At 37.8% G+C, this 17,228-nt stretch overlaps 1 protein-coding gene across 1 annotated transcript in view; it reads right to left on the bottom strand.

Moving 5' to 3' along the window:
• Positions 1-17,228, bottom strand: part of Lama2 (laminin subunit alpha 2) — a 556,565-nt gene that overhangs the window by 123,420 nt on the left and 415,917 nt on the right. The window contains exons 34-35 of the mRNA XM_042696100.1: positions 11,538-11,680; positions 7,797-7,895 (exon numbers count right to left, since the gene is read on the bottom strand). Coding sequence (XP_042552034.1) covers positions 7,797-7,895; positions 11,538-11,680 — 242 coding nt within the window. The remainder of the gene's footprint in view (positions 1-7,796; positions 7,896-11,537; positions 11,681-17,228) is intronic.

Genomic DNA, 17,228 nt, shown 5'->3' with positions numbered 1-17,228 from the left:
AAAGATAAACAAAACTAAATTTAGATATTCCACCAGTTATATATCATTCTCTTATAAAATATATATTTGAGTTACATTTTTCACACAAAAGGATGTTATCCAAATTAATTAACTATAAATATAGGCTTTATTTGATGCATTTAAAGATATTTAAAAATGCTTATTTTGGACTTGGTTGCTTTTCACTTGGTTGTTCCAACGCTATTTATTCAATTAATTAATATTAACTCATTAAACAAATACTGACTAAACACTTACTAGATATATGGTTTTGGTAGTACCATGGCAAGCAAAAAGAAAAGCAAAAAAAGAAGAAAGAAAACAAGAGCAAAACCTGACAACAATGAACAAAAACAGTTTCCTGCCTTTTGGAGTGTATAGTCTGGTGGAGGTAGAGAGTTAATTGTAAAATGATCATGTGAATTAATTTATAATTACAAGCCTGAGAAAAAACACCATGGTGTAAGATTATCTCAGGAAGAATCTCAGCCAACTTTATTGTCACACTGCTTTTAGCATTGACATTTGAAAGTAAACTGGAGTTAAGAGAATTTAAGATGTAGAGGAAAGGATATTAACCTTCAAGTCTCCATGGTAGGGGTGGATATTTGGCTGCAGGGCAGATGGTAAGAGACAAGAATAGTGAGGGATGTGGGGTCAGGGTAGGGTTCTGGACCTTGTAAATCAGGGAGAGTTTAAGCACTGTGGTGACTTAGTCATATCTCAAATAGCATCATTCCTGATGTCCAGTAGAACAGATGGAAAGAGCAAGAGTGAAAGCAGAGACTAATAACCTAGAAATATCAAACTAAGGATTATGATATTGGATGAGGTAGGCTAGTGAGATGAAAATTATATGCCAAAGTCAAGGTTTGGTGACATTGGTAACAAGGGATAAGTAGGAGGACCATGAGGAAGAAAGAGGAATTGAGGAGAATTTTCTGATCTACACGCTCAATACCCAGGGATGTAGATGCCCACACCATGAGTAGAGGTAAGAGATGAAGGAGGGAAGTTCAGACTATGATAAGAAAGCCTTATGCGACATTTTGAACCCAGTGGAAAGACATGATATAATTTCAAATGAAATTATGAGTTGGGTTTGGATAGCCATTTGGTAATTAGGTATAAGGAACTGAAGCAGAAGAATGAAGTTTACCTTCAAAATATAAATTAGTGAAAAATTAGTTTATATGTGGAATGAGGAGATGTAGACAATAGTAGATTACAAGGAACACCATTGAAAGAATAGGCAGAGGCAGATTCTGTGAATGAAGGACCAGAGATTTAAGAATAAAACAGTGGGAAGAGTATGTCAGGAAGTATCAAAATAGGCAATTGTTGTAGAGAAGTCAAATAAAATAATGTGGTATTCACTGGATTCAGCAACTACTTGATCATTGGTTAGCTTGTAAATATAGTTTTGGTAGAAGGCTACCGAATAGCTAAGAATAGTAGCTTTAGAGGCATGTAGACTTTTCATAAAAATCTCAATATTTCCTTACAGCTGGGTACTCTAAATGTGTAAAATATGATTTTCATTCTCAAGGAGCCTATATTCCAGATGGGAAGATAAAATAGCAATAAATAAATACATTGAAAAAGATACCACGATTATATAATATTTCTTTTTAAATATTTGCAGAATAAAAAGAATACTAAATATCTCTTCAGGAATGTTATTATTTTTTTTTTACCCAGAAACATTTGGGAAGTGGATTTCTCTGTGAAGAACCAAAAGCACAAAATCTTAACGTATATGAAGGGAAGGCACAGCTCGCCCCTATGCCAACTATGCAGAATGAAACTTGCCACTTTAACAAACTGAATGTCTTGAAGTGATTGGTGAGAGAATACAAACTAGAAAAAAGAAGGATCATCCTAACAATTCGTGGGAAAATGGCTTTACTTTAGAAAGGAGCTCTTAGCAGTGAGGTCACGGGGTGGGGTGATTACAGTATATTGATGTTCTGGTGCTTTGGCTGGCATCAGAATCATCTAGGCAGTTCTTAAAACTCCTTGTGCTGTTGACCAAGTGCTGGTGGCTCAGGCCTGCATTCCTAGTTACTCAGGAGGATAAGATCTGAGGATCTTAGTTCACTGTCATCCCAGGCAGGTAAATCCCTGAAATTCTTATCTCCAATCAACCACCAGAAAACCAGAAGTGGAGCTGTGGCTCAAAGTGATAGGGTGCTAGCCTTGAGCAAAAGAGTTCAGTGACACATGAAGAAATATTCAACTTCTCTAGCCACAAAAGAAATGCAAATCAAAACAACATTGAGATTCCACCTCACCCCAGTTAGAATGGCTATAATCAAGCACTAATAACAACAGATGCTGGAGGGGATGTGGCCAAAAGGGAACCCTACTGCATTGTTGGTGAGAGTGTAAACCTGTTCAATTCTTGGAAAGCAATATGAAGTTTCCTCAAAAGACTCCACATAGAGCTCCCCTATGACCCAGAAAGCCCTCTTTTGGGCATTTACCCAAATGATCACAAACAAGATCATACCAAAGCTACTAACACAACCATGTTTATCACAGCATTATTTAGCATAGCTAAGATATGGAACCAGATGCCCCTCAGTAGATGAATTGATCAAGAAAATGTTACACACACACACACACACACACACACACACACACAAACACACACACACACCTATAGTGGAATTCTATGCCTACATTAGAAAGAATGACATCGCCCATTTGTTAGGAAATGGAAAGACTTGGAAAAAATTATATTAAGTGAAGTAAGCCAGACCCAAAGAAATATGGGTCCCACAGTTTCCCTTATTTGCAATAACTAGTGCATGTCTGGGACAAGCAGAAATGGTCAAAAGCTATGTACATATGACCATATAAGATGATGTTAAGCAAAATGAATCCCAAGACAGGGACACAGTGTTTTTTTTTTTGGTATTGTTTTTAATGTACTTATAATGCACTATATGATTCTTTTGTTTCTTTTGTATGTTCTTCCCCCACAGAATAACCCCTGTTTTCATTGTATTTGATTCCAATGTCCTGCGTCTTGTATATACATTTTTATAATTTGAGGCGGGGAAGGGATATAACAAAATGCTTAAATAAGGATACAGGTTGACCCATTGTAACAATGAGATGCACAAGACACTCTGTTGAAAATGAACGTTACAATTTCAGGGGAGGGGAGGAGTTGGGCAGGTAGGGAGGGAAGGGATGGTAGGGGAAAAACAAAGGAGGAGACTACAATGCTTGAGAGGAAATGTACTCATTATCCTATTTGTGTAACTGTAACCCCTCTGTACAGTATTTTTACTATTAAAAATATATATATATACAAGAGTTCAGTGACAGCTCCCAGGGCCCCACAACCAAAACAAATAAGTTAAAAAACAAACAACAACAAAAAAACCTTGGTCCTCATCTTGTACCTAGGCCAAATTGCATGGCAACCTGTGGGCCCACAATCTAGTACCAGATAATTCCAGTATGCAGTCCTATTGTAAGGGTGTGTACTCTCATATCATGAACAATAGGAATTTGTGATCCTTGAACTTGCCCTACATCCCAGTTATAAGATTGTCCATAATGGCATTTGGCATGTTAACCTAATTGGTTTGGCTATTAAGACATCTAGTCCTTTGGTTGTGATCAACTTGTCTTTTGATTACCACATACTTTGATCACAAGGAAAGAGACAACTTGTTATATTGAATATTTATGATCTTCAAGTCAGCTATATTTTTAGCTATAAATGTACTAGAGGCAAAGTTAATTAGTATTTTCATTTCCCTCTCACCTTGAAGGATTAAGATTTTTGCTTTCAGTATTGTCATTTCTAGGCTTTAAGATTATAGACTCCAAAGAATGGGTAGATAGAATAAAGAGAGAGTAAAAGAGAAATTTTAAAGTGAGAAAAATCTGGCAGGTAGGCAGTCAAGGTTAACAGCAGCAGCAATAAGATATACTGGCCACATGGGTTCTTGACACGGTATAGTAAAAATGGAGGTCATTCTCACAAAACCTTGTGACTCTATTCTAATCAAGAGAAAAACATGAGCCAAACTCCAATGGAGGGACAGCTTACAAAACATATCAACTTGTCACAATTGTCAAAGTCATCAAGAATGGGTCTGAGAAACTGTCATCATTCAGAGGAATCTAAGAAGCCATGATGACTGAAAAAAGCCTGGTACCTTGGTTGAAATAGAATAGGAACTTTCATTGAAACTGAGGAAACATGAATCAAGTCGTTACTTAATAATCATGTGTCAGACATAGCACACTAATGTGAGATGTTAAAAATAGAGGAAATTGCACCTGGAGTAAATAGGGAGTGTAGGAAGAACTTTTCTGCAAATCTAAAATTACTAAAAAACTAAAAGGTTTAACAAATGTTAGAATTAATTACTAATGAATTATAGACCCAAATATAAAATGGAAATAGCAGATCTCCTAGAAGAAAACAAAGGAGAAAAATCTAAATGATCATGGGTTAATGCCTTGAATCATAGTATCAAAAGTACTATGACCTTCAGAGAAATAAGTGATAATCTAGACTTCATTAGAGTAGAAAGTTCTTAAGAGACTGAAAGAATTGGCAAAGAAGTAAAAGAAAGTGTTTGCAGAGACATTTCTGACAAAAACTTAAACAAAATGTACAAAAACTTTAGAACTGAACAGTAAGAAAACAAACAATCCAATTAAAAAATAGAGAAAGCTTTCCCAAAGACAAAGCCCAGATGGCAAATGCATGGTCTGAAAAGATGCTCAGCACCATGTCATTAAAGGACTGCACATTAAAACAGGATGAGATACCAGAAACACTAACTGCAAACTATGGGCAGCAAAAGCTAGGGAAAAAGTGAATGAGCTGCTCTTATTTATGGCTGTAGAAATACAAGATAGTAGGCCAATTAAAAAGACATCCTGGTAGTTTCTAACCTACAATTTATCAAAAACGACAGCAAACTAAATGAATTAAAAATGAATAGCTGGACACTGGTGGTACACGCCTATACTTTTACTGTGTACACTCTTGTATAAGAGGCTGAGATCTGAGGATCGTGGTTCAAATCCAGCTCAAACAGAAGAGCTTGGTGCTGGTGGCTACACCTGTAATCCTAGCAACTCAGGAGGCTGAGATATGAGGATTGTGGTTCAAAGCCAGCCTGGGCAGCAAAGTCTGTGAGACTCTTATTTCCAATAAACTACTCAGAAAAAGCTAGAAGTGGCACTGTGGCTCAAGTGGTTCAGTACTTGAGCACCAAGAGGCTAAGGGACAGTGCCTGAGTTCAAGCCCCAGGACTGGCAATGAATGAATGAATGAATAAATAAATAAATAGAGAAAGCTTATATGCACATTATGAAGCAAAAGAAGCCAATATGAAAAAAACCCTGCAAATTATATGATTTCAACGGCTTGGAATCCTGCCAAAGACTGGACTGTAGACACAGTGAAAAGATGAGCAGTTTCAAGGGCTTAGGGAAGAGGAATGAATAAGAAGATTTCCAGGGCAGTGAATCTATTCTGTAGGAGTCTATAATGGTGGATTCATGTCATCATCAACTTGTACAGAAGATTCAAACATGGAGAATGAACTACTGGGATAGTCAACTAGGGATTTCTAGGTGCTGTCACTTCACTGATTAAATATACCAGTCTGGAGGTGGAAGAGGAGGAGGTATTCAAGTTTGTACTTTGGGCTCAATTTTGCTTTGAACCTTAAGCTTCTCTAAAAAGCAACATTTTATTTTTAAAAAATTCAGAAGAGTCTGCTGAAAAGATGAAAGCATGTGGGTTAAGACACAATAAAGATCTGATTGATCTGATGAAATCCTTCTTGTGGCTGTGGACTGAGTCATTAGCTGTTAGAAGCTCAGTGGGAGCAGGGGTGGAACCTGTTTTATTTCATTTCTTTCTGCACAGTCTGTCACAGTGTGTGGAACACGGAGACCTCCAGTATTAAATAAATAAGTGCCACCTGCTCATGAACTTAAAAAATATTCTAACAATATAAATGGTCTCATTTTCATATATTTCTCCTGCACAGTTTTTGTTCCTAATTAATTTAGTGTTTTAGTGTATATTTACATGTGTTTGACTAATGTTATCCACATACCTGAGCGCTTAGACACACAAGTACACACTCACATACACATGGACATAACACATAGACAAATATGCACATACATGCACACCCATACACATACAACTGGAAGCGCCCAAAGATAGATTGAGCCTCATTACTATTTTTCATCTGCTGATACTTGTGCTTTGAATGCAGTATTAACACCGAATTAAATTGAAGCAAAGAAGAGTTTCCTCTGACATTTGACCCATTTTAAATCTCTAATGTTGGAATACTGATGTAACAAATCACAAATGATTGAATAGCTTTGTCCATTTAATTCAGTGTCTAAGTACATTTGGCAAGGGACCATTTTATGTCTGTACCTTCTTTATTGCTGGCCTGCGTTTCTGAATGCATATATGTCTGATTTGTAACATCAAGACTATTATTCAGCACCCACTTCTGTGAACGGAAGCCATTTTCCTGTGAAAGTTTTCCTGTCCGATAGCGGTTTCTATCGATAATGTCCTAGGCCATGGGAAGGCAGCTGTGTCCTTTATCCTGTGGGTCCCTGAGTTTTAGAGCCTGGATGGACACAGTTCATTTCATAGCTATGGTCTGAAGCAAGTCTTAAAAAATACAGAACAGGCTTAACAATCTCTAAGAATCTCTTGCTCCAGTATTCTTTGTCCTGTTCCGTTTAAATTTAATAATCCAGTGGGTCCCTTCATTGGGAGCCAGTTGCCTTGCTCATGAATCTTTCTGACCACAAGATGGCGGGCTTTGTGCTGTTTTTCTCATTATCTAACAGCAAAAAGAACTGTAGGGATCCCTTATGCAGTTCTGAAATTTCAAATGAACAATTGCGGAAGAAGAAGTCTGATGAATGCAGTGTGGATTTTAAAGTCTGATTCTACAAGGTGTCCAACTGTTCTGGAGTTTTACAATAAAGGACATTTCTTTTCTTTTCTTTTTTTTTTTTTGTATAGGAATACTGATTTAGACTGCATTTTAGGTAAATGCAAAAATTCCATGAGGAGATTAAAGACAATACAGTACTTTCATTTGTTTGTCTTTTTATTTTCTTTTTACATAATCAAAGATAGGAATTTTGAAATTTTCAATTGATATAAACTTTTACCATGTAGGCTACTAGATAGTCATCAAAATACACTATCATTTGGGTAATTTTTGTTTTCATCTTTCATACTTCTTAGGCATCTCAACCTTAATTTTTAGTGTGTGTGTGTGTGTGTGTGAATGTGTGGTAGGGGGAGAAGTTACTGGATTTTAAGATTTGATTCGAAGCAGAAGTTGCAAATCACAATTTATCTACTTCATACGCTGATTCAGAATAAAACAAGATTTCAGAATTCCTGAATTTCTAAGGAAAAAAATACACACATGCTCACACATACCCATATACATATGTGTATGTGTATACACACAATATACATGTGTGTGGCAGTAGTATTGGGCTTGAACATAGGGGCTTGTGTTTGTTAGACAAATGCTCTCTCACTTGAACAATTCCATATCATCTCTGTGCATTTATAGTTTATTTTTCAGAGAGAATCTAGTGCTTCTGCCCTGGGTTTATCCTCAGACAAGGCTGTAATCTTTCTAACTTCACCTCTTGAGTAACTGGCATCACAACCATGCACCACCATGCTTGGACAGAAAATTAATTTCCTAAGATTATCTGCTTCAGGTAGATTCATGATTTTTCCAACTTACTCTGTTCAGAAGCTCATTCATTTCCATCACAAGTGTATTCAGATTGCCCTCTGCCAACTGAATGAGCTTCTCCGGGGCCCGCTGAGGTGAGAGAAGGTACTGGAAAGAGATTTCAGACCATATATATTTTAGCAAATGGTTTCTCAGTAATCACAGGGTTGAACAGAATACATTTTTCTTATATACACAAAGAACATAGCTTTTTCACCTTCAGGGAAAGAAAATAGAGAAACTACTTGAAGTAGGCACTTATCTACAGACTGCCATGCCAATTACTCAGGCAAATAGCACAAATTGCAGTCATTTATTGAGAAATTACTACGTACGAGGCTTTGCTGTTTTGTTTACTTTTTTCACTTCATGCTTACGCAAACTCTATGAGATAACTATTACTCCATTTAGGAAATGGGCAAACTGTGGCTTAAGGAATATTAAAATTTTGAACAAGATCCCACAGCCAGTGATGGGTAGCATTCATTAAACCATTTGCTTCTTGAAAACTCCTACGCCTTAGTCAGTAGCTAAGAAACAAAACAGTAGCCCTTCTGACAGCACAATGGAGTATATACTTCTTCTTGGATCCTGACTCAGTTGACTAACACAAGTCTAAATGCTCTGCTATTCCGAAGAACCTCATATTAAGACACTTCAGAGCACCTCATGCTGATGTGTCTATGGTTACCATGACTTGACAAGCTCAACATTTTCCTATCACGTGTGGGCTCTTGGTGATCTTTTGTCTGGGTTCTGATGAATACTGGCTGACATGATGAAAACAACATAGCAAAGAGGTACCATAACTTGCTGAAGGTGTTAACATGTTAAATTGAGAACCAGAGACACCAAATAATAGGTACACAGGGGAAGAACATAAACACAGGATCAGGATATATTGGAATTTAAAGAATCTCAAGGTCATGTTGATTAACCCGGAAAACTTTTGGCTAGGATGAGGTCACAGATTAGAATCTCTTCCACAGCAGTTTCTAAACGTTATCACCCATTCTTTTAGTATTACTAAAAAATGATATCCAATTTAAAAGTTTCCTTTTCTGATGTGATGGCTTTTCTCTGTAAGTTTTTTCTACATAAATGGAGAATAACTGGTCAGCATTCTTTTTGTGAAAACTCTTTATATCCCTAAGGACTGGGACCACTGGGTAAACTCAGAGTCCTCTGCCTGCCGTTCAAGATAGTCCTTCATGTTTCTCTGCACTACTCAGGTCTCCTGCCTTATCTTTCACTAGCAGGCCTGACTTCTAATACTTGCCAGATAGGAAACCCCTTTGCCTATGACTTTCTCAAGCACAATTCAGTGGCAAGAGTTTATATGGGCTAGGGGCCAGCAGGGGGCTTCACCACTAGCTGGTTGAGTCCTCTCAAGTAAGTACTTTTATCTCTGTGAAGTTTGCAAAGATGAGTTCATTTTCGCAGGCCCTGAAGTTGTACTGATTCTACTCAAACCAGGCTCTACGTATTGCAATCATTTAACCTGGTAGCCCATACAAACTTTCATGTGGCGTAATTTCCCTCCATGTAAATATAAATACTATTTCCGATTTAGTTAAATCAAACTGTTATAAAAAAAGAAAGTGGCCTAGCAGAGGTGTCTGGAATGAATTACTAAGTTCTGGAAGTTAGAAATCTAAGATCAAAGTGTTCACAAATTTGATGCCTCATGAGGGCCAATAAATTCTCTCTCTCTCTCTTTCTCTCTCTCTCTCTCTCTCTCTCTCTCTCTTTGGCTTGGTAGCTGTTTAAAGGACATTAATACCACCATGAGGGCCTCATCCTCATACCCAAATGTGACCCTGATACTTCCTAAATATCCCTGTTAAAATACCATCTTATTGAGTGTTAGGACTTGTTTTGGGTTTGTCTCTACAAGTGTCTGACTATGTTGAAATGCTAGTTCCTACGGCAACAGTCAGAATGAAGGGCCTTGGGAAACTGATTTGGTAATGAGGGTGGAGGCCTCATGTTTAGAATCCTAGCCTGATAAAAGAGAATTCAGAGTTACTTCTTCTTTTCTTCTACCTCATGAGGACACAGAAGGTATCATGTGTGGAGAAGGATACCTCTGCACCCCAGTTGCAGAGTCTGGTTTTCCCTTGGGCTTTCAAGCTGCCTGAACTTTGAAAAGTTAACTTTCTATTGTTAAGAAGCTAATTACTTATGACATCTCATCATTGTAGCCCAAACAGAGGAGGGGGAAAGACATGTTCAGTCTATGAACACTCGTACTTCTTGAGGTTTCCATAAGAGTTATGCATGCTAATCCTTACAAGAGTTTCATTGCCTAGTTTTCCAATAAGTTTTAGTCTTGCTATCGTATTAGTTTTCTCTGGGAAGTAGGAATAACAATAGGGCTCTGATCATAGTTAAAGAATATATTCCTCAGACAAGTATCTGCCAGCATCTAGTGAATAAAAGTGATTTCTTTCTCTAGTCCTCATGAATCCTTATCTTCCTGTTAAAACAGACTTAAAAGTGGGACAAAGTAGTATACTCTTATAATCCTAGAATTTAGAAGGCTGAGGTAGGAGTATTCTGAGTTTGAGGCCAGTCTGGGCTGCCTAGTATGATCTTGCTTCAAAGGAATAAAACAAAAAATATGTTTATCCTTCAAACTCCAACAAAATTATGTTATCATTAGTGGTATATTTCTAGTCACCCTGAATGTTACTGATTTTTTCCAATATTTGTACTTTATTGAGCTTCAAATCTTATGTGTTATTGCTAATAGCTTAATTTTTGCTTACTATTTGTTTAGCTAGATGAAAGCTAAGGTTTCTGAGGGTAGAAACAATACTGTAGGAGGCCAGAAGTCCAGGGAACAAATGAACAACCCTATGTCATTCTATAATTTCTCAATAAATACTTAAAATAACTGACTGAGAGGGCAAAAGTAACCACTTTGCATCATTTAAAAACAACCCCAATTCCCTAAACGTTTCTTTCTATCTGATAAAGGCTAAAAAGTTTTAATAATATTTTAGAACACTGTGTCTCAAATCAGTGCTTGTAGAAGTACGTGGAAAATCACATGAGATTTTTAACCTTAGGTTTTCAATTTGACAACAACCTTCAGTAGTAATATAAGCTTTTTAGGATTCCAGCTAGGCAGCTGAGAGATGATTCTGCCACCCAATCTCAGGAATTACATGTGTATATGTGTCTGAACCTAGGCCAACTGAGCACAGAAGTCACATACATTTGTCAAATGACGTCCAAGACTCCTTACAAGGAGGGCTCCACGTACACTGTGGGAGGGGAAGGAAGTGACTCACCCCCCCCCCCCATCCCATGCAGTGGCAAGAACCTGTAGGGGAAGTAGTCAATATCATAGTCTTGTTGCAAGAAGCCAAAAATCACATAATTTTAGATTTATGTTTTTAATTTGAATTTTATTAGTTTTTGTCGGCTTTCATAAGTATTAATTTGATTTTATGGAACTATAAGTATAAGTAGTACATATCTGGTTTTATGTTTGCACATCTTTAAGTCACATAATAAAACTGATTTAGGCCACACAATGGGCATGTGTGGGGGCTAGGTATGTGAGATTCTTTGCCTTTAATAGCATTCTGCATATTATAGTTTGTAAAGTCTCTGAACTTTCCTAACAGCTGCTTCCCTTGATTCGGGGCAGTAGAAAAAGCTTGTACCAATTATGGCCAATATCTCTTGGGATGCATCTGCCATCTTGGCGTAGCCCTGGCTGCTACTGCTCCAACCTACCTTTAATTCCTGAGTTGTATTTTCAATACCGTACAGGATTTTATATGGAGCAGGCAGTGGGCCGGTGAGGTTGATGTTCATGGCCATCTGCTCCAGACGAGCCAGGTCACCGAGAAGAACACCCGTGCATTCATCTCCACAAACTGCGAAAGGGAAATGACAGAGAATATTTACTTCTGCAGAGATCCTAGCCAGATGTTCAAGGATTTCAGCTACGAAAGAGTTGATGGTCCAGGCTGAATTCTGAGAAAGGTAGTATTTCTCATCTCAGATTATTAATTCTATCTGAAAGATGATGGTTGAAAGAAAATAGATGATAATGAAAGAGCAGGAATACCTGTTACCTATAACTTAGTCGTATGGAACATGACAGAAACAGGAGGACTCAAGAGGAGGGGGAAAAAACCCAAACAATTTCTTTTGGGGTTGGGGAAGGAAGTATATTATAAAGCAGTAAAGAAGAAATTGGATGCTAAAAATAAAATTGCAAATAATTTGAAGTGCCCACATGGGCAATCTAGAGGAGCCTCATAGCTAAAGAAGCAAACACATTCAAGATATGAACTATGCAATGCCATATTTTACTCCCCTGCCCAGAACCTGTGGGAATTTGGTCTGCAGATGAATCATGAATTACATATCAAAGTTATAGAGATTATGAGGCTGACATATTTTCAACAGAATTTCTTCAGTCAAAAGGGAAGTATTTTTTTTCCTTTTACAAATTATTTTTTTTTCTTGTCTTGATATTTATTTAGTTTCCTTAGCCTTCTGCATATGGTCACTCATAATTACATGGAGCTTCCCAAATCCTCAAGCATCCTTGGAGAGGAACTGTATCCAATTTTATAGATAAATAACTGCTACCAGTCAGAAGAGGTTTGCTTTTATGTAGCTGAGAATGATAATATTGTATCTACAGTCTTTTCAATGATTAGAAAGGAGAACCAATCACCTTGGACAGTAGTGGGCAGGACTGGTCCTTGAGGCGATATAAAGAAAAATGTGGGTTTTGTTTCTTCATTACTAAATTAATCTCATAACCAGTAATGTATTTTTCATATTTGTGTGTATGTGTGTGTGTGTGTGTGTGTGTGTGTGTGTGTGTGTGTGTGTGCGCGCGCGCGGGTATGTTTGTGTCTGGGCTGGTACTGGGACTTAAACTCAGGACCTTGTCACTGTCCTTAGTTTTTTTAGCTCAAGGCTGGTGTTCCAGTGTTCCATCGTCTGAGTCACAGTTCTGCTTTGGGTTGTTTTGATAACTGATTGAAGATAAAAGTCATGGGTTGACTTCGAACCATGATCCTTAGATCTTAGCCTCCTGAGTGGCTAGGATTACAGATGTAAACACCCAGCTTAGTTATGTACATATTCCTTTTGAGAAAGATTAAATATATATATATTTCACTTCACACGTATTAGTTTTACATGGCAGAGAAATGTGGTCTATCTTTATACCAAAGGAGGTATACTACTATATTTATGGTATACATACATCTATGTACACAATTACCTTTTATTTCTTTACTTGTTAGCTTTTTTTTAAACACAGTTACAATTTCTATTTTCTATCCTATGAATAGAGGTATCAAAACTATACCTATAAGAAGAAAATATATCTTATGGAAAATACTAAGATTGGGAGCAGCATTGGATCATGCCCCAAACTGGCAAGAATTCAATTAGTTCTCTAAATAGCACTCCCTTGAGTGGCTTAATGGAGAGAAAACCATTAGCATAGCTTGTAAACAAAGAGAAGCTGTACGGAGGGTGATTTTTTGATAGGACAGCAGTTAGAGGTGAGTTATCTTCTCCCTTCACAGGGACTAAACTGCCCCAGCAGGGCTGTTAATAAATCAGCTCCTTGCAGGTGATGCCTTTAAGAGAAGAGCATCATCTGCTGGGCTTTGCAAGCTCCTGGCACTTCAGCAGTGAGTGAACAACAGGCTGTGGACATAGGAGAAGTCTGGAGCTAGAGCTGTGTTCATTATCCTTTCATTCAGAAGGAAAGAGAAATTAGACATTATGGAATCTAAGTAAAAGGAAGAGAGCAAGTTCCAGCAGACCTGTGTACATTTATACGTGCAACTCTAAAGAGAAACCCAACACAGGACACAGTTAAAAGCCAAACTGACTGTTTCAACATGGATTTAGTCCAGCATGTAGGCCTCTGAGTGAGAACTTGCTGTACTCAGAAGACTCCAGCATACCCAGGTTTCTTATTATGGGAGATGACTGAAGTCTCTGGCTTCTGATTCTTTGCTGACAAGCTCATAGGCAACAGAGATAACTGCTATTCTGTGTGTCATGCTTGGAACAGCAACTAGACCAGTACTCTGGACAATGCCTGGGTGCTTACCGAAATGCATAAACCTGGTGTTACCTCAGTCTGTGTTTTAGAAAGATTCTGGGTGCTCTAAGCCAAGGAACGTTGGGAAAGTTCTGCTAGAGATCGGTTGTTCTCAGCTCTGGCTGCACATTAGAATCACAAGAACACTATAAAACACAGATACCCAGCCTCCACCCCTCCTGAAACTGATTTAATGAGTCTGTGGTAAAATCAGTACTCCTTCAAGATTCTAGATGGCTTGGTGCTGGTGGCTCATGCCTGTAGTCCTAGCTGCTGAGGAGGCTGAGATCTGAGGATCAGTTTGAAGACAACCCAAGCAGGAAAGTCTGTGTGACTCTTATCTCCAACTAACCATTAGAAAATCAGAAATGGTGCTGTGGCTCATAATACTAGAGAACTAGCCTTGAGAAAAAAACAAAACAAAAAACCCTCAGAGATAGCACCTAGGTCCTGAGTTCAAGCCCTGTGACTGAAAAAAAAAAATTCCGGATGATCCTATCTTGTATCAAGGGATTAGAACCTTTGGAACAGACAACAAGCAGGGATTCACAAAGCTAAAAGAGGTAAGAACTTGGAGGAGGCCCTTCTGCTTTTTTTCCTGTCTACCTAGGGCACTTTAGCTTTGCCCTGTTAGCTGCCTGTATGAAGGTTAAATGTTCAAATGAGACTTCCTCAGAGGAGAAGACCCGGATGACTCAAAGTTACTGTTACCTAGCTCCTTATCAAGCTCTCTTGCACACTTTTGCTTTATTATCTTTCTTTTTTCCTTTCTTGATTAGCATACATTAATTACATTAGTTTGAAGCCTGGGGCCCTGGGTTCAAATCCTAGTACTATGAAAGGAAGAAAGAAGGAAAGAATGAAAGAAAGGAAGAAAGATAGAGAGGCAAGAGAGAGAGGGAGAGAAAGAGAAAGAGAAAAAAGTGAGAAGGGAAGAGAGAAATGAAGAAAAAGAAAGAGAAATGAAGAAAGAAAGACAGAGGAGAAAGGAAGAAAAAGAGAAAGGAAGAAAGAGAAAGAAGAGAGAAGAGGGCTAGAGAAAGGAACTAGAGGAAAAATAGAAAAGGAAGAAGAAAGAAGGAAGAAGGTATAAGAAGAAGGGGGAGGAGGAAAGAATACAAAGAGGAAGAGGAAGAAGAAAAAGAGGAAGAGGAAGAGAGGAGAGAAGTAGGTAGAAAACCAGTAGGAAGAAGAGAAAGGAAAGGAAGGAAGGATAGAAGGGAGGGAGGGAGGGAGCAAGGGAGGGGAAGGGAAGGCTGTTCTGATATCTACATCAAGATTTCATTGGTGAGTTTGTCTAGGAAAAAACTGGAATGGAGGGGAGGAGGATAAGAAAATATGTACAAGCATCACCAAGAAAGAAACAACATATTTAGGTTATGGGCCACATCAAGGTGATGATCACTTCTGGGTTGGAGTTCTGTTTTGGGAAGATATATCCAGATAACAATTAGTAATTTGTTTTTTTATTGTTGTTTCAAGATACTGAATAGTGCTTGATGCCTTTGTGTTATCTCTAAGTAGTTGTACAAAAGATTTGCCACTTAACAAAGCAGTTTATGAATAAAGTGTACCTTGATCAATGTCACCCCTTTCTTTGCTCTCATCCGCCTCTCCTCTCCCCACTCTTTCCCCTCATTCTTCTTAAATTTATATGACATACAGTCCACTGAATTCTTGGCTGTATTCTCCCCCTCTTCATTCATCTGCACCTTTCCCTTTGACCCTACCCTACTCATTTCAAATATCTGTTACCTTATGTTATTTTGTTGATCTTTGACTTTGCCTTTCTAAGGAATTATACTATTTGAGTGCTCCTTTAAATCTACCATAATATGCTTTTTAGGGTAGTTTGTTCTTCAAGAATCCATTGCTGGGTGCCAGTGGCTCACGCCTGTAATCCTTGTGACTCAGGAGGCTGAGATCTGAGGATCGCAGTTCAAAGCCAGCCTGGGCAGGAACATCCATGAGACTCTTATCTAAACTAAACTGGTGCTGTGGCTTAAGTGGTAGAGCACTAGACTTGAGCTGAAATGCTCAGGGACAGTTCCCAGTCCCAGAGTTCAAGACTCACGACTGACAAGAAAATAAAATAAAAATCCATTGCTATTATTTTGTCTAATGTATTTCTAATGTACAACTTACCTATTTCCAAGAAGGAGTTAGATCCGATTATTGATAATATACAGTTTAACTCTTTGCTAGAAGGTCCTAGAAATTTCCAGAGACCATATCTAACATTTTCTGAGTTTTCACTTTATGCAAGCATAATAAACCAGAGTCTAGAAAGAAGAACTAAGTCTGACTAACTGCAGCACTCTGCAGAGAAAGTTGCTAAGCTACAGTGCCAAGAGGCATGGTGAATACTGGTTTGTTTTTCTCATTTCTTCTACCCATGCTTATCCTTTTTGGTTTGTTTGTTTTGTTTCTCATCTTCAGTTGTTGAAATTAAAATGTACTTAATTGCTCTTTCAAGAGCTAATTTGTTCCATCTTTTTGCCTCTGTGTCCAAAAGATTATTATCCTATGTTTCATGGTTCCTGGATTTGCTTTTAGTACAAGCAAATTTCTGTAAGTGCAAGGTAAATTTTATAGTATGCTCCAAGTAAAATCCTAACATCTCTTTCACCCGGTCAGGAAGATATATGAATACAGAGCCACAGGGATTTTGCCAAAGGTTCAGTACAAGTCTAGCTTGAGCAGTTATCAGGCTAAATATGTGGAGGAATTGTGTCCTTTATGTAATGGTTTGCTATTTTATTCTGACACAAAATATTTTACTTTCACGACAAGTTACTTTTATTTGCCCTCAAAAAGTCTGAAGTATCTGACCAGACACTGGACATGGTATGCAAATGAAAGTAGATTTTGTTCATCAGAAGAGTATATTGTGACATGGGATAGTCACATTGTATAAAGAATAGTTCTTTGATAAAGGTGCCATTCAAACTAACAGCCATCTCCTAATCAAGGTTCCAAATGGCCTCTTCAAACCACTCTCCTAACTCAGCAATACAGATAAGGTTATAAAGTGAGATTCTGCCTAAAATACAGGAGTGCAAAAGCAAATATTTCAAGACTATGATTATATTTTACATGACTAAGTGTTTCTGAGGTTTTGCCTATAAAAGTGTCAGGATAAGTTTGTGTCTAATATTAACAAATGCAGTACTAAATTCAGATCGTTAGAGCTAGGCATGTGCAAGGGGCAAATCATGCAGCCAATATTACAGATCTTTCTGTTAGCAATTAGTACAAGATATTATATTTCCACCAGAGTCCCCCATGCATAATAATTACTAGCTTAATGTCACAAAAAATTCAAAGCTGCATTCAAACCA

The sequence above is a fragment of the Dipodomys spectabilis genome, unplaced genomic scaffold (genome assembly GCF_019054845.1).
Source record: "Dipodomys spectabilis isolate Male_0828 unplaced genomic scaffold, ASM1905484v1 ptg000001l, whole genome shotgun sequence".
Lineage (NCBI taxonomy): Eukaryota > Metazoa > Chordata > Mammalia > Rodentia > Heteromyidae > Dipodomys > Dipodomys spectabilis.
This window is presented reverse-complemented; position numbering and strand designations above follow the sequence as displayed.